The following is an 18,256-nucleotide window of genomic DNA, read 5'->3' on the forward strand; positions in this document are numbered from 1 at the left end:
AGATAAAACATCATTTTCATTCTAACTCTACCACTAAGATTACTGTGACAAATTTCAAACTACACTGTCAAAACAACATTTAAAGCTAATTTGATTACTTTCACCGAAAGAAAGTCAAGTTGCAATAGGTGTGATTTGAGTTGCCTGAAATTAGATTTGTGCTGGCGTGAACAGACTAAAAAACTTCCTTCTCCAGGCCTTTACTGAGATCAGCTTAGATTTGTTATATGGGATATTTTTCTTTCCTTTTACTTCTGTTTGCCTTCAGGGCCAAACAAAGACTTGACACCCAGCCTGCAGCCAGCACAGGCCCTCTGGACAGCTTTGAATTCTGCAGCTTTGCTGCTAACCAAGATCAGAAATACCCTTCTGTTGTTGGCTTGTATCTGTATTTTCGTGTGGAACTTAAAATAGCTCACTGGCTGATCAGCACAGAGACAAGACATCACCTCTGTGGTTCTGTGTCAGCAGCTGCTCCTCGTGCTCCTCCCTGACTGCACGTGCCAGAACCACAAGAACTTCCTGAGATCTTGCACAAGAGCCTTCTCCTGATGCACACAACCTGAGGTGCTGCTCATGACTCCTCCTTCTGCCTTCCTGATGGTGGGGCACAGTGCTGCCAGGGGCTGCCAGGAGCCTGGGGAGGGCACAGCCCCAGCCAGGAGAGCTGCTGCTGCCTCCTGCCAGGCCTGAACTGCCTCAGCCTCTCCTGGCACAGCCTTTGGTGCTGGGGACAAATCACAGGGCTAGAATTAACTGAGCCTTTGCCTGTGCTTCCTCTTCTGAGTGAGACAATTACTCTTTGACTCCACACCGAGAGCAGCAAAGGCTCCTTCCGTGCCCTGGCTGCTCCATGAACTCAGAGCTGCTGTTAGGTTGCTGTTCTTATACCTTAAGACCAAATTCTAAGGAGAAATAAGTGAGATCACCAAAATACTGACAGATGCTTTGGGAACAAGGTAGTAGGCCACCTTTCTGTGTCTAGGTCTCTTCATCTTGGGCAGGGGCTGTGAAATTTTTATGGTCTTTAGAGCCACAGACGTTCAAGGGAGCCAAAGGACAGTGAGTGAATGAATGAATGTCCTTGCTTTCCTGTTACCTTTTTTTTTGCATCCAAGATCATCCTACATGTATTTAATGACTGTGCAGGGCAAAGTACTTCTGGGAGCATTCAGCTATACAGGTAATTTCTGGAGAGAAGCTTTGTTTATTGGTCAGCATCACTCTCTGACACCTGTACTTGGTGATGAGCTGTGCTCTTTTGGAAATAACTATCCCTTCTGAGAGGAGCCTCATCCAGAGCCTGGGTGGTGGCAGGCACTTCACCCTTCACTCCTGTTTGTTTAAGTTTGTTTAAGTTTACCTGTAGCCAACAGATCTTTTTTTTTCCCAAGGTTTGGTATTTCCAGGTCAAAGGCCCATCTTGAAAGTACAAATAAAATAAAAATACACCTCACCATGGTGAGGTCCATGTGAGTGGTACTTTTTTCCTCCTAGATGGACCAAAAACCACATACCTATCTTTAAAGTCATGAAGAGCTTTACAGGCTAGAAAACACTGGATTGGAAAGACACTCTTTAGGAACATATTTATTTCCAAGGGTGAGAAAAGCAATGGAATTAATGAGGCTCTCCATAGCAAAGCATATCTCCTGTATAAATTGTAAAATTCACACTATGGAATGATCCCCTGTAATATACAGGATTTATTACTGCTAGTAAGAGAAGCACATCAGTGAGCAAAGTTCTTTACCAAAAAGAGAAATAATCATCATGTTTATGAAACGATTCCAGTAACAAATAAAAACACTGAACTTTGGATTGTGATTGAAATCTCTTGTAACTGTGCTTTATTTTACAGATATGGCCTCTGAATGACTTTGGATTTCTACGTGCAAGCCCCAATGGCCACAGATTTCTTGATGATTAAAAGACTTGAGCTACTACTGACAGTTTTCATAGTATTTTCTACTAAAACGAATGGAACTATTTTTGTTTAGAATAAACACAAATATGACTTGAGAAAGATGTCTCTTTCTGAGATTACACCTAACTTCAGAGTGGGAATGATACACTTGTGTCATCAGCAAAAATGACGTGCCTGCCATCAGCGGGTGGTGCCAGGGCTGGCACTGAACACAGCCCCAGTGTCCTGCTGGTCACTGCCAGGAGTGCTGTGGGGTTTTCCTCTGACTGCCCAGTGGGGTCAGAGCACAGCTTCCCCATTAGCTTTGCTCTCAGGAGTGATGCCTCCACTTGTTCTGCCATGGAGAGCCTCAGCTCAACACGTGCTCCTGCTCCAGGCTGCCCAGGTGGTGCCACTGTCACAGGGCAGGGGCAGCCACTGCTTCCAGCTGCCAGTCTCTGCCTCCTCCTCCTAGGCTCCAGTCCTTGAGAGGATTTCATGACCTTAAATATTTAGCTTACAAATAGAAAATGTTCATGTTTCCCACTGCTGAACCTTGCTCTTCATTCTCTTCAAAGTGTTCTCACATCTCTGCCTCCTGATTGAATTTTGTCATCTGAGCTGTTAAAAGGATTTAACCTAAGAAGGGCCCAAGGTAGAGCTGCTTCAGACTGAAATTGGAAGAAGCTACTCTGTTGCTTGCTGGGAAAGAAACGTTTAGATCAGGAGATACATTCCAGTCATACAGAACTCATGTTCTGGGCTGGAGGTGTTGAATAATGAGCTCTTCAGCTGCAAGAGGAGAATCCCAGCCTCGTGTCTGCAGAGCTGTGTGAGCAAAGGGGCACTTGTCATTTTTAACCCTGCATGAACCTGTTCTTGCAGTGCCCCCCTTTTGTTTAATGTACATTTCTTTAGCAGGTGCTGTCACTTGTTTGTCCAGGCTTTTGAAAAGTTTGTAACACTCAATGTGCCTGATTGAAGCAATCATTGCAGGATCTCGATAACAAGTGAACACGTGTCACAGCAAACCAAAGATACCTCTTTGGTTTCACTCCTGGAGACACTGTAATTCCCACCACATCGACAGGACAGAGTGTAGACTTGTTCATCTGCCAAAAAAGAAAACAAAAACGCCTTTAGTGCTGGAGAAGAATCAAGAATTTATTTGGAATTTTCTTCACAAAGCTACTCACAAATAACCTCCTACTTTTGGGTTGTAAATATCAGTATCTGTGCTACCATTTGTAACTCAATAATCTCAAAATGTTTCAGTGGCTGAGGTATTACACTAAACAACCAGGGCCAGTGGAGTCTCTTCAAAAAACCCCAAAAAACTCCAGTAATAACAAGCTGCACAATCTGATGATACTAAAAGAAAAAACTAAGTGGTGTTACTCATATAGATCAAGGATGCTTCCAAAACAGGCTGCTAACCCAGGAACCAAAACAGAAGAAAGGAAAGTAGGATTTTTCCCCTCACAACTTAAAAAAAAAAAAAAAAAAGTAAAAAAATAAAAATCAAAATCAGCCATTTATTCCAAAAGCAATTAAACAAGAAAAGCCAGAGCAATAGACAGGAGGGAAGGAACAGTGGCAGATGAGAAAAGAAATGCAGAAATTCTACCAATGCACCAGATGCACAAGAGATATGGGAAAAATCTATGTACTCTCAATTATACAAGAGGAGAGCTGGGTGAAAAGTGGTACTGCAAGTGAGGGTGGGGAGAAGTGTAGATGGAATGGAAAACAAATGTAACAGAAAGTTAAATTCTAATCCAGGTAATCTCACAGAGCAGAACAGCTTTGTCCCAGGAAATACAGCAAAACCAGCACTTAAAGTAAGACAACAATGGTGCAAAGTGCAGAAAAAAATAGAAAACATTAACAGGGACAATGAAAAGCATTAGGAACCAGCAGCAAGGCACTCATACCTTCATTCCAGGACATGTCCTCAAGATAAATCTGTTCATGAAGTGGCCATTCTTTTGTCAGGTCATCTCCTATAAAGCAAACATGACAGATGTTCAGTCTTTTCTGAGAAATTAATGGTTTTATATACTTAGCAGTCAGTCTGGTGCCTACCAGAGTCCTGCCTAGACCACTGTATCAGTTCAAAATCTAGTTCTCTAAAATTTTAGTTTCCATAGATCTGCACAAGCTGGAAAATGTTCTCTTGTAGCCAGGAGAAAGAAAGGGTGACAACGAATTACTGAATTAAGACCCTGAAACCAGCACTTGTGTGAAATTAGGGGCAAACTTCTGTTTTGATGTAGATGCCTTTCAAAACCTGGCAAAACTCCCAACTCCATGAGCTGAAATGGTGAAGGTTATGTCTGCTAACCTGTACTTTTCACAGATTTGTGGGGCAAACAGTTGAGGTCCAAAGGGACCTCTCAAGATCACCTGCCAAAGCCTCCTGCACCCACAGCTGGAGCAAGCTGACCAGGATGGGCAGATTTTCAATATCTCCTCAAATGGAGACTTCTCAGTGTCTCTCTTCAGTATCTCCTTAGAAAGGAGAAGCCAAATAAAAACCTTTATAAGCACCAAGGGCATGTTGTGTGTGAGAACACCACTGAGACTCCTGCAAAGAAATAAATCCTGCAGAAGAAATAAGTCCTGCAAAAAACACTTCAGGGGAAGAGCAGTCCAAATGCTGTTTTATGATAAAGAGTCTCTGTGTCTGTACCTGAGATCTGCTGCCATTTGATCCCCCAGGCTCTTCCAACACTGAGTATGAAATGAAAAGTGTACAACATCTACAGGTAACAAAAAACTGAGTTAGAAAACTTCCTGAGCTCCCTATTTGGAATTAATGAAGCAGGATTTCTCTCAGAACTTTTATAGGCTTGGTGGTGGTGGAGGTCTGGGTCATGCCTCGCTGCTAGAAAGTACAAAAAAGGGCAGATGGGCCACCTGAAGAGAACTGGTACCATGCAAATTCATGAGCTTACCATACTTCAAGTAAAGTAACTGAATCACAGAACCACAGCATCATTTATGCTGGAAAACACCTTTAAGATCATTGAGTCCAACCACTAATGAAGGGGCAGCTGAGGAAATGTCTGCTCTCTTTTCTATCTAATACAAAGCCCAGGGAACAGAATTTCAACAAAGCTTTTCTAATTCATCCCTGCAATTGTAATTTTGAAAACAAAAAAACTCACTCCAACCCACAGGCAAAATTAATCCTCCTCACAATTCCCAGGCTGAACAGAGATTGTTATTCCCCACCTGATGCTCAGATCCTGAAGGATCAGGCACAGCATCGCCAGCTGGGCAAGGGAGGGATTGTCCTGCTCTGCTCTGGGCTGGGCTGGCCTCGCCTCGAGGGCTGGGGCAGTTTGGGTGCCACAATGTAAAAAAGGCATGAGGCCATTAGAGAACATCCAAAGGAGGCCAAGGGGAAGGGGAAGGGCTTCGGGGAAGGTGTGGGCAGGGGCTGAGGGCACTGGGGCTGCTCAGCCTGGAGGAGGCTGAGGGGAGGCCTCAGGGCAGCTACAAATTCCTGCTGAGGGGAGCAGGAGGGCAGGCACTGATCTCTGCTCTGGGTGACAGGGACAGGACCCGAGCAAAGAAAACCCCAGGGAAAGAAAATCCCAGCTCTACAGAGACTGGGCAGCTGAGAGGTGTTTTAAAGGATTTCATTCCATATCAGTCTCGCTGAAGGCTGAGACACAAGAGATGTAAAACTCAACACCATTCCACCAGAAGCCAGCCCATTTCCAGGTTGCAATACCTTATAAATGCTTTTCAGCCTGTTAGCTGCTGCCACACAATGCTGCTAATACTCCTAACAACAATCACCTATATTTTTACACCACATGGTCCTGCTGCAATGCATCTTTCACTGCTCTAATTCTCCAAAATATCTGGTCTTTCTGCAAGGCCACAGTCTGAAACTCGTTCCTGGTTCAATCTCTCTCAGCCCTGTCATTTCTATTCCTTGGCCTCTCTGAGTCAGCACAGCTCATCTCAGAGTGTGCACACAGACGTGCAAGGCTGTGTGAGCTTTCTGTCAGGTTTTGAGAATCCCTTGCACACCCATTTCCCACATCCTACGTTTGCTAAGCACAGACAGAAGGTGCTCCTGCTCTGAAGGGCTTTGGGGAAGGTGTGGGCAGGGGCTGAGGGCACTGGGGCTGCTCAGCCTGGAGGAGGCTGAGGGGAGGCCTCAGGGCAGCTACAAATTCCTGCTGAGGGGAGCAGGAGGGCAGGCACTGATCTCTGCTCTGGGTGACAGGGACAGCCCTCGGGGAATGGCCTGGAGCTGAGTCAGGGAGCTTCAGGCTGGAGAGCAGGAAAAGGTTCTTCCCCCAGAGGGTGTTTGGGCACTGGAACAGCTCCCCAGGGATGGCCACAGCACCAAGCCTGGCAGAGTTCAAGGAGTGTTTGGACAATGCTCTCAGGCACATGATGGGATTCCTGGGGTGTCAAGTGATCCTCCTAAGTCCCTTCCAACTCAGCATGTTCTGTGACTGTGATTCTGTGAAATCTGAAATCTGGCTATCTCAAAAAATAAAAATTTTCTGTTAGTACTCTTGACTTCCCACATAATCCAGTACAGCTTTGCAGTACAGGCAGTTTTGCACACTGCATTTATTTGCCTGCCTGGTTCAAGCAGGAGGAACATTTTCCAGAGATGAACAAAGCTTTTTTATTTCTCTGGGTCTCCTACTAAAAACATTACCCAGCCTAATACACCTGGAGACAGCAGAAACAGAGGGAGCCACTCAGAAACAGAGGCAGAGCCCAGCCTGAGCTTGCAAGCAGAACATCCAACCTAATGGCTCTCAGATTTCGTGTGCCCTTCCTTATTCCATCTGCATCACTGTTACTGCAGCCATGGCTCCCTGGTGGTGCTTGTCTGAAGTGAACTGGTGTCCCATTTTCCCTCCCAGCCCCAAGGAGAGTGGGAATTTACCAGTGCTGAGCTATGTGATGTCTGCTCTGTGTACAGAGCTGTCATTTCTGAAACCCACCCTGAACATCCAGGGGGAAATGTGAGGAGCTGATCATCCACCAGAACTCATGAAACAAATTTTAATTCCCCAGCAGCACAGCCTGCCTGGCTTTGCCATCTATTGGATTTGTCTGACAACAAGAGGTGAAAGGATTCTGCAGCTCCATTGTCTCAACTGCAGGATCTAAGAAAACACTGGCAGGCTCATCAGAGAGGTTTATGAGCCTGCAATTCAAAGAGATTAAAAGGAAAAATCTACTGAGATTCTTTCAGGCTACAGAACAACATTAAATAACTATTAGCAGCTTGGTTCAGTAAAGCTTTACTAGAGCCCTTGCTGGGTCATTCAGAAATTGTAAAAGAGGAAAGGTATTTAAGTTTCACTTGGAGATACAATAAATATTTCTTGGGCTATTTAAGGCTTGAGTTTTAGGGAAAGGGTTGCAAGCAGTAAATGGAAATTCAACCCTTTTAACAGTTTATGGATATAGTAAAAATAGTCATAATACTTGAAAGATTTTTCTAGCTCTTTATCAGGCATCCCTACTTAGGATTGATTTTTTTTTTTCAAACCAGACACAATTAAACTTCAAGACATGTACTGTCAGTCAAATACTGTTCACAGTATCTACTCTGCATAAAAATCACCAGTACCCACTGGATGTTTTCACAAGTTAATTTTTTCAAATAGGCCTTTCAGTTTTAAAACAATTACTTAAATTTGAGTCTTATCAGTTAATTTAAAACAATCACACTTACTTTAATTTGAAATTTTAACCAAGTCATGTTAAGAATTTTCATAAAAAAAGAGATATAAAAATACCCAAACAATCCTTGTTGCAGATGAGATTTAACTCCAGAGAGTTCAAAGGCGTGTGCTCCAGCTGAGGGGGCTACAAAATCCATGGCTGGAGAAGGAATATCCACTTCTGTCACACACACAGCATAACCTGGCACACTGCAAAAGCACTGCTGTTGTCAGCAAAGGCTGCACTAGTGACCAGGAATTACAAAATGAGCTGCTTTAGGCTAAGTACAATTTTTTGTTGTACTGCCCAGAGCAGCTCGAGGATCTCCACCCCTGGGGACACTAAAGCCAGGCTGAGCAAGTGACTGTGAGGACTGCCTTTAGGCAGGAGATTGATCTTCACAGGGTGGCCTCTGAAGGTCTCTTCCAGCCTGTGTGATTCTCTGATTCTGTGAGACGTTTTTCTTTCCAGCTGTGTCACGAAAGCAAGAACTTTTGGGGTTCAGGTGATTTCTAATGTGAAAAATGTGAAACAGGTTTTATCCACCTGGTAATTATCAGAGTCAAGCTTGATTTTAACTGCATATTCATCTTCTTTAAAGTGGGATATCAAACAAAGAATGGAGAAATCTAAGAAGAAAATCTATTGACAAAAAATACCCAAGTCCATTCTTCATACGTAAATTGATATGCAGATTTTTTTTTCCATCCCCTAAATTTTTCTCAGGGACTGTAAACAAAAGATTCACCATCATAAAAAGGTATTCTTATACGACAAAACAATGAACTGGGAAAAAATTCAGAAAACATACAAAAAGGCAGTTCTTACAAGATTTCCAGATCAGAAAAAGTTGGATAAGTGTTTGAGTCTAACCTCTAAACAGTTTGTGGTTTGTCCCTTCCCCTTTAATGCTATGGCCTGAAGGCACAAAAAAATTAGGAGATTATTGAGAAACCTTCAGAAGAAAGCAATATTAAGATATAAAAGCACATTCTCAACAATTCAAACAAAAATAAAATTAAAGCCAGAGAGCCCCACAGAATTTCACCTCCTCGGAACTTCTCTGAATTCTACTTCTGGCCTTCCTTTGCATCTTACTAACTTGCTGTATTATCTCTGCCATCACTATTCCCCTTAGCTGCTGTCTCAATTCCTTTGTTTCTGTGAGCTTTTATGGCAGTGTCTACGAATTTGTCTAGAATCGTGGCTGCAGAAGCAGCTTGACAGGCATTCAAGGAAGCAGGATTTATTTCCCCATCATTTTGCTGCCGGGGAACATGCTGGAAAGAATGCAGCAGCACTGCACGTGTGTGCCAGGTGTGGCTGAGTCTGAAACTTGGGGGCCCTGGGAATGGCACCCTCTGTGCTAGAACAGAATGTCCCATCACCAAACCCCTGCCTCAACAGAGGCACAAGCTGATTTCTTTGTTTACCAAGTCTTTCATACACAATCTTGAGATGGCTTTCAGAAGAGCTCATCTGGATGCAAAAGAATCTCAGAAAATACAGATGATCTTCAAATTATGGTCAAAACTCATTTATAGATTAAAGACATGTTTATATGTCCTTAAATCCCAAGGGAAAACAAAATCCTGACATAGCTCTCTACTCCAGTGGATGAACCTGTCCCAGGCAAAATGGAGCTTCATAGCCTGATTTAAGCTTCAGGTAAAATTCACCAAATACTGAAAAGATTCCCATCTTAATCTCTAGTATTTCCTTTTTCCTCTGCACATAGAGTTTGTGAAAAGAGAAGGCACAACCAATATTACAATGGTGAGAGTACAATAGCATGAGAGCGCTGGCAGCAGAAATTCCTGTTCTGACCTCACCTTCATGCATTTAAAAAATAACTTTGAGATGAAAAAATTAAAAGTCTGATCTTAGTACTGTTTACCTTACAAACAGAACAAGATCCAATTTTTTCCATAAAATACTTATTCAACAACTCTGTTTTCACTCCTCCCCCTCTCTCCCCAAAGCCACACAAAGTCTGAAATACAAGGTTATTGCGGTGGTTTTGTATGGGAGGCATTCACAGAAGTGATGAGCCACCAGAAGTGTCCTAAAAGTTTTGTTCTGAATCTTATTACTCCTTCTTTTGGTTACTGTTAATAAATATTTCTTTAAACCCTTTTAAAGTTTAAAAGGGTTTCTCCTAATTCTCCTAATCCCCCCTCACAGGAAATGAGGAAGAACATTCTAGTAAACACACCAGTGACTGAGCAACAACGAAACCCACCACCACGCTCATTAGTACATTAATCTCAGATGAACAAACCAAAGCCACTGCAGTTATTTGGGTGCAGAATTCACTGCACTGTGTGTCTCCAGCACCCTCCCTGCCCTGGTTGATGCAGAATTCACTGCACTGTGTGTCTCCAGCACCCTCCCTGCCCTGGTTGATGCAGAATTCACTGCACTGTGTGTTTCCAGCACCCTCCCTGCCCTGATTTGATGCAGAATTCACTGCACTGTGTGTCTCCAGGACCCTCTGTGCCCTGATTGATGCAGAATTCACTGCACTGTGTGTCTCCAGCACCCTCCCTGCCCTGATTTGATGCAGAATTCACTGCACTGTGTGTCTCCAGCACCCTCCCTGCCCTGATTTGATGCAGAATTCACTGCACTGTGTGTCTCCAGCACCCTCCCTGCCCTGGTTGATGCAGAATTCACTGCACTGTGTGTCTCCAGCACCCTCCCTGCCCTGGTTGATGCCACGGTGCCTTTGTGTCTCCGAGCTGTGGCTCTGGCCGTGGCAGGGGAGTTAAAAATCAGCACGAGGGACGAGGCCTGATGGTGTGCCAACGTACAGGGCAGGGAATTCAATAACAAGCTGCACAGACAGCGGGCTTTTATCAGCACATCCCGCCCTGGTGGTGGTGGCTCCACGTCAATGCTGGCCCCAGCGTGTCACTGCAGAGTGCTTTCCCCACGGGCAAGCCACTATTATTGACTCCCCCCATTAACATGTAGGGTGGATATACATTTATTGAAGGTTCTAATGGAAGGCTGAGGGACTCCTATCCTGAGGCCAGAGCAGAAAGACAGCCTATCACTTCATGTAATGGTAGCCCATGTGTGACAGACCTGACCTACATTTCCCCCCTTTCTTTCTCACAACAGCCTGTCACTGTTTTAAGGAGCTATTTTCTGAGAGCTATAAAAAGGAATGCGTGCTAGAGCTGCCTAGTTAAGATGTTGTATTGAAATATTATTTACAAACCTGCTTTAGAAAGGTTGCTTTAGACTGTGGATGAATTATGAGTGCTACCTAACACCCACCATGGAAAAGAATGTGTCCTAATGATTCTGGTTGTAAATCCATAGACAAAGAACACTAGGTGTAGATGGATTAATACTCACCTCTAAACCACTGCAACAAAATGGAGCATAAAACTTAAAATTAAGAATAATTAATGAAGCTACCTCCGTAAAGTAAAAAGGTCTAAGGTCTGCAATTAGTATAAATTCCATAATCAAACTATCAGGAATAATGCCCCCTAACGTTTTGTTGGAAGTAATTCTGTGTTTTCAGCAGCTGATGTATGTGTGGCTCAAGCTATAAATAATGGATCCACGTCTGAAAGTAGGACAAGAGTGAAAGAAACATTCCATTCAGCACTAAGCAGCATTTTAAAAATACCATCCAGCTACCACTCCCAGCCCCTGCTTATCTAAAGAGCTGCTGCCACTCCAGCGCTCCTTGGCAGGAACCTACCACGCTGCTGCAGGTCATACTCTTTTTTTGTCTCCTCGTTCCCTAGAATTTTCCACGCTTGGCCGATCTCGATGAACCGCTGCGCGCGCTCCTCCGCGTCTCCCGCCGCCGCATCTGCCGCCCGTTTGTCGGGGTGATGCTGCCAATCAAAAAAAAAACAACACGGGCAAAAACGGGGCTGGGGGAGCGAGAGCCAGCAGGCTGGCACAGGAGGGATCAATAATGCACTTGGTACTCAGCTAGGAGCACGGAGGGAAGGAGAAGGTCCGAGCCGAGGAGCCAGAGGAAGGGAGGTGACGACGCTGGGCGCAAGAGGAACCTGCCAGTTTAATTATCCCACTGGAATGGCAGCAGAACCAGCAGTGGCACCACGTGCACTGACGGCATTTTCTGGATAATTTGCTGATGGAATCACTGGCCTTATGGACAATTTACCTAGAGAGTGACTAGCACAAACAGAAATAGGTACATGCAGGGGACCGTGACACAGGAGCAAGAGGAGGTGCTGGCAGCTCTCGTGACACCCCACAGAGCTGATTTAAACAAAACCACCAATGTTTAGTTAAAGTTATTACAGATAAGCTGAATGCTGCATTCCACCTGCCTAGCTTTTTTTATTATTTAAATGGTAAATAAAATATACACGACCAAAGGTAATTTATACTGCATGTATTTCTACTTTTGAAAACATGCCTGAACATCTTTAATTTCTTCCAGTTCAGTGAATCAATAGCCCTTCCAAATACTTAAAATCATGGATCACTGGCTACAAAATTGTGTCATTTTAGTTAAGAAACAATTATTCAAGGACATGGTCATTCAAGAAATCCCACGTTAAACAGGCAATAATAATTAAAAGGGTAACACGTTTTCTTTCTCATTTGTGAGGAGCACAGCAGTCTGACTTGAGTGGTTCCAATGCCTACTGAAAAGGAACCCTCAAAGCTCCATCTTCCTGTAGCTTTAATTCATCTCCTGTAATCTCTTTTTTTCTGCCATTTTAAATTGCTCAGTAGACGTGACGGAGCGACAGGAAACAAAATTTAAGTTATTTAAGTTGAGAAAGGTGCAACCTAATCAGGCCTACCAGCTGATAACTGTGTCACAGACCAAGTTTTCCCTTATTCTGGAGCTTTTAGTGCCCTTTATACCAACACCAGCCAGGGCACTGAAACGTGAAGCAGATTTTAAGATGCAGATCACCTGTTCTGTAAGTCTTTAAGCAGATTTCTGATTAAATGAATCTCTCTGAGTTTATAACTCATTTTGGAAAGAAAAGAATACTGGTAACGTGTGTGGCTGACAAAATCCCAAATGTAAAGGAGCACTTCTCCTGGAGTCTGTTTGCTCACTGATGGGTCTGTCATTGATGGGTGTTACCCACACAAATCCCCTGTACAACTGTGGGAACCCAGCACATCCCTCTGGCTGCCCTGGCTGGCTCCAGACCCTGGCAGGGGGCTCAGAGACCTTGGCACAAAGTCAAAAACACCTGTGGCTTCCATTTTAGCCAATGGAAAAAGCTGCCAACTCTGTGTGAGGAATTACAAGCCACAAAGGTTTGAGTAGTGTGGTAGTTGAATTAACACAGAGTGGAAAAGTAGAATTTTGGGGTTTTTAGAATGGGGTTCAGGGGTACAAGATGGAGGGATTTGGGCGTGTCCTGACCTTCTTCTCCTTCTCCTTGCCCTCCATGTCTCGCTGTGCTGGTGACACTTTTCTGTTGGTTTCAGGCACAGACACACTGTCCAACACCAATGACAGACATTGGCACGTTATTGTAACCACGGCACACGGAGTTTTTGGTATAAAATGTGAACACTGCCCTGAGGGCAGACAGGATGCCATGGCCGAGCTGCTGGACAGAGCTCAGCAGGGCAGAGAGAGAATGTTCTAGAGAAGGGAAAATAAACACCCTTGAGAAGCTGATCCTGTGCATTCAGACTCCTCCTCTGGCTGTGGGGCTGGGAAATGAGGACTTTTACACTCTTGGGGTCATCCCAGCACTGCAGACCCCGAGATACAACGACAGCAGGGATGGGTGAGCAAAATGCTTCCACCTCAGGTTTCTTCACAGGTGTTTTTCCACACACAGGTGGATGTACCTCCACCCACACATACGTACAAAATCCTGGTTTTGTTCCACTTGAAGTCCCCTCTGCATTCAAGACTGAAGACTATCTTACAACTTGCTGAAAATACGGCTGAAGAGCACTTGTGACCCATAAAGATTCATCCCTTTTCTAGCTCCTCAAGTGAAGATGACAAAATTCTAAGGTGCAAAGAAAGCCAAAGAATCTTGGTCACTGCATTCAGTCATTGTATTCTGTATAGGTAGCTGCTAGATATTTGGGTTGGCCACAAAGACCACACCTTCTCGGATCAGTTTCTGAGAAATAGAAACATTACTGACTGCCTGCCCAAGGCAGAGCTAAGCATACTGCCTTCCCTCCTGCCAACAATGTTGAGAAAACACTCCCAACAAAACTGGCCCCACTTTCCCTTTGCTGCACCAAAACCCTGTCTGACTGAAAAATGATTTTGAACTATACTGGAAGGAGACAGCCAAATACAGGAAGCCACACATCACAAAAGTACTGTGGAAAAATAATAATCAGTGCAGAAAGCACCACTCTGCTCACTTCTTGAATAATGAAAATTAATTATTCTTCAGGTTTATCACATGGCCCTTAAGTACTTTCCTACACTGGCAAATTTAGTATCTGCAGCATATGCAATTTTTATGTTAGAAAAACTACAATTTCTTCAACTCCATTGTAGGGGACCTACTCATTAAAATATGCATCTATATCTATATCTCTATCTATATCTATGTTTCCATTATTATTTCTCTCCATTTTGGTCTCCATGCCTTCTGAACCTATTTGATTTGCTCCTTCCTCTCTTTGCCTTTCTCCTCTATTATCACCTAATGCCTTTAGCAAACTAGATCTACACTAAGAAAAATCCTCAAACATCAGCTCTTTTATTCTAACACTCCTCTTGTTTTTTTGTTTTTTTTTTTTTTTTATTTCAGTGACCCCATTTCATCTGGATTTATGTACTTATTGTTATGCTCTGATTGACTTGTTTTCCCACTCTCTAGCCTGCTAATCAAAATCCAGGAATTTGTCTGTAGCAAAAATCCACTCTTGATTCAACTGCTCTTCTCCTCCCTCTCCCAGAGAGCACACGAGGTGTCCTCTCTCCAGGTGTTTTAGACTCTGTTCAGCCACTCAGACACAGAGAACACTTTAGAAAAGCACTGAAGTTCAGAGGGAGCACTCTGATGTCAATACTTCACAGAATTCCCAGAATCACAGGCTGGAAGAGACCTTCAAGATGATGGAGTCCAACCCAGCCCCAACACCTCAACTCAGCCCTGGCACCCAGTGCCACATCCAGGCTTTGTTAAACACACCCAGGGATGGTGACCCCACCACCTCCCCAGGCAGCCATTCCAGAATTTCATCACCCTTTCTGTGAAAAACTTCAGACATAAATCAAAAACTCTTTTTTGGGACCTTCCCTCACTCCTAGTTACCAGATTCTTGCACCTGATCCTGCTCCCTCTCCAGAGGAGCCGCCTGCAGAAGCAGAGCTGGGCCTTCGGTTTTGTTTTGTAGGAGGTGAAATATGAGGGGTGATCTCCTCCTCTTCCCAATTCAGCTTTTTTTTTCTGGGTTAACCTCAGCCTGGCCAGGCCCTGTAGTGCAAACAGAGAGGCTCTGTTTTCTACTCGACCTCCCTCCTGTGGCTCCAGGTGAGCTGCTGCTCCTCTCTCCCTCGTGCACCACCTGTGAGGTTCGCTCAGGGTGCCACAGCCCCGTGTCTCCTGCAGCATCTCTGCCAGGATCTGTGCACAGGATTTGTGCCACCCACACCCAGCCTGAGCCCCGCTCTCAGCCCTGCTCTGGATACTTCACAATCTTTTGGCTGCGTGTGTGCAACGGTTTGGGGCAGCAATGCTCCATAAAAACAACTTTAGGCTGAGCGCTCATCCCGATAACTCTGTTCAAAACTGTGTTCAAAAACAGTTATCATCCTGAAAACTGTGTTCAAATTAGTTTTACTAATGTGTTACTGTTTTATAGGACTTTACAAAAACAGTTAATGATCCTTTCCCAAGTCCAGCTGAGGGAAGGGAAAATGGAGAAGGTTGGAGACACATGCCCAACCTAATTTGCCTTTTTAATAGTTGTACTAGAAGTAACTTGCTGACTCCCTGCCTGGGATTTGTATCACTTTGCTTTTCAGTTAGTCTGAATGCTAAAAAATAAACCAATTGATTTTGGAAATACATTAGTTCATCTGATAACATACCTACTACTGCTCTCTCTCCTGATGTTTATCTTAAATGTCACTTTGTCCCAGTATTTCCTGAGGACTCTGGTTCTTGGTGTAAGATTTAATTCAAAAACAACTTCTTAAAGGTTTCACTTCCTTTAGCTTTTGAAATTGCTAAAAAAAAAGATTTTGGAAAAGTCCTTTGAGTCCAAAGCTCATGAAAAACACACTTTAAGCAGCATCTGTTGAGGACTTGGTGAAATGCTGGCATGGGGGGCAACAGGAAAAGCTGGCTAACACAAACTTAACCTTGTGCCCTTTTCAATTACAGTATCATTATCATACCTTGATAAAACAACTGCATTCTGGTGTGGTATTCATAATATACATCAGACTGTACTTTTCAGCAGGTTGGGTGAGAAACAATGGCAAACATACTCTGAAACACAGATACCGGTTCAGTTCACAGTTCTCAGTCTTTTTTCAAGTATTCAAAAAGTTAGAAATTTTTCATGGCATTTTTTTTTAGGTAAATTACTTGTATTTCAATATGCTGATCATTTGCCTTTGATATCTGCTACAGAACCAAGAACAAGCCTTTTCTGACTCAAAAAAAAAGGGTGTTGATGTTGCTGCAAGCGTAGACTGTGAGAATGCCTTGAGTTGCAACATCTATTTTATTTATTATATTCTTATTTGCACAGTGTAACATAGAGGTTTGAATGAGAATCTGGAACATGCTGCAACACATTTCAACTGCTACTCTCTGAATTTCTGCCTACTTTACACTCCGTGAAGTTTGGACCCTTCTGCACTTTCAGAAATCAATCAAAATCAATCCCTGCACTTTAATCCCTGGTTGTTAATGTGACCATTTAGGCAGCAACTGGAATTACATCTCAGTGACAGATCAGCAGACCCCAAGAACCCTCACAGCACAGGATGAGGAGCCACCAGAGCTGGCTGAGCTTTGGCTGAGCAGCTCCAGCCCTGCAGATGCCACGTGGGAAACCTGTATTTGAACAAGGGATATATTTAAAGCTGGAGATGTGCCCTGAGTAAACCAAGTAGTAGGATTTTACCAGAGGATTACTTAGATGCACCAAGTATTTCTACCTTGGAAAGAACTACATCTAATGACTAAACCTGACCTTTAAATAAGAGCAAATGATAGAGCATTAACATCTCAAATTAACTCAGTAGCTCAGCATCCTTAACCCTTTCTCCACATCAGGCATAGAGCAGTAGCTGCAGTATTTTTATAGTTAGACATTATTTTATCCAGTGCAGTGAGAATGTATCATTCCCATCCAACTATGAATTACCTTTTTTAAAAAAACAATTTTCACAACCTACACTACAACACCTTCTGGAACCTGTGAAAAGATGTGTATTTATATTAAAAAATAAGCAGTGATGAAAGACACTCAGCAAGGGTCAGGGAAGAGAAGTTCAATCCAAACTTGACCGAGAGAACACTCTTCACATCTGGTGCAGGTCCATTTTTGATGAATGAAGGAACTGAATTAAAACTGCAAACACAAGAGATTCAAGCCACAAGACTGGCGTGCAAAGGGCTGGAGGGACCAACGGGGCAGAGGTGGAAGTGGCCCTGGATGAGGATGGGATGAGAGCAGGACACAGCACTGACAGCCCTGTCCTGTTCCTGCTGCTGGAACAGAGAAGGAGCCCGGGGGAAACGCTGGGAGCAGCTGGATGAAGGGAAAAACCCAAGCCAGTTTCTCCCAACCACACGGCCAGAATCATGGCTGGGAATCCAAGAGGGTGAAACTTTGACTCCTCATGGGAACTGCACAGATCAATACCAAGCAGTTTTGAATCACATTATCAGTATTAGGGGGTTCAATCTACCTATTCTTTTATCAAAGCTCAATATCCAACAGAAAATATACTCAGATTTCAGAATCAGAACTCTCCCTCAGAGTAACAAGTCCGAATTATTAGCTGTTATTTTATTTATATCACACTATGGCATTTAAAAAAAAGTTAATATGGGCTTAAGCAAGCCTCATGCAAACAGCCTTGCTCTGTACAAAATTAAACAAACAATCATGCTGCACTTAGACAAAATGCACAAATCATGATCAGTGCAATACAATGAAGAGCATCCTTTTAACAAAGCAACAAGATTAAAATGCAGAAATTAATGTGAACATAAAAATACCAAAATTGGGAGCTATTGGAAACTGGGAGCTGTTTAAAAACATTGATGCTTTATTCTACGTGTACACATTATCAACTGTAATTGTCATTATCTACAGGTTAAGCAAATGAAGTCAGGACAAAACCTGTCAAGGGTTCTCATCTGACACAGTCACAGGTCTGCACGTCACAGAGCCCATCATAACACTGCACATCACATTCAAAAGAACCTGCAAGACAGTCAGCATTAAGCAGAAAAATACTAACTGGCTATTTCCTATTTAACTTCTGACTGAGGCTGGATTCTTGTAACGTTTCCCCCGCCTTAGAAAAACAAAAAAACTCAGTGAATTTAATGCCAGGCTGTTCTTTGGAGGAAACCCCTTTGCCCCTGCTTACAATATACGTAGTAAATACCACTTTTTACTGAGACTTGCCAATAAATCTCACCCCCTGACACAGTG

At 43.5% G+C, this 18,256-nt stretch overlaps 2 protein-coding genes across 5 annotated transcripts in view; one reads left to right on the top strand and one right to left on the bottom strand.

Annotated features, from left to right (window-relative positions):
• The window catches only part of IMMP1L (inner mitochondrial membrane peptidase subunit 1), a 32,217-nt gene extending 30,191 nt beyond the window's left edge, over window positions 1-2,026 (top strand). For both annotated transcript variants that reach the window (XM_053946052.1, XM_053946051.1), the window contains exon 6: window positions 1,862-2,026. In XM_053946052.1, the coding sequence (XP_053802027.1) occupies window positions 1,862-1,930 (69 nt within the window). In that variant the 3' untranslated portion in view covers window positions 1,931-2,026. The remainder of the gene's footprint in view (window positions 1-1,861) is intronic.
• Window positions 1,575-18,256, bottom strand: part of DNAJC24 (DnaJ heat shock protein family (Hsp40) member C24) — a 33,360-nt gene continuing 16,678 nt past the window's right edge. For all 3 annotated transcript variants that reach the window (XM_053946055.1, XM_053946053.1, XM_053946054.1), the window contains exons 3-5: window positions 11,343-11,481; window positions 3,841-3,909; window positions 1,575-3,018 (exon numbers count right to left, since the gene is read on the bottom strand). In XM_053946055.1, coding sequence (XP_053802030.1) covers window positions 2,894-3,018; window positions 3,841-3,909; window positions 11,343-11,481 — 333 coding nt within the window. In that variant the 3' untranslated portion in view covers window positions 1,575-2,893. The remainder of the gene's footprint in view (window positions 3,019-3,840; window positions 3,910-11,342; window positions 11,482-18,256) is intronic.

The sequence above is a fragment of the Vidua chalybeata genome, chromosome 6, assembly GCF_026979565.1.
Source record: "Vidua chalybeata isolate OUT-0048 chromosome 6, bVidCha1 merged haplotype, whole genome shotgun sequence".
Lineage (NCBI taxonomy): Eukaryota > Metazoa > Chordata > Aves > Passeriformes > Viduidae > Vidua > Vidua chalybeata.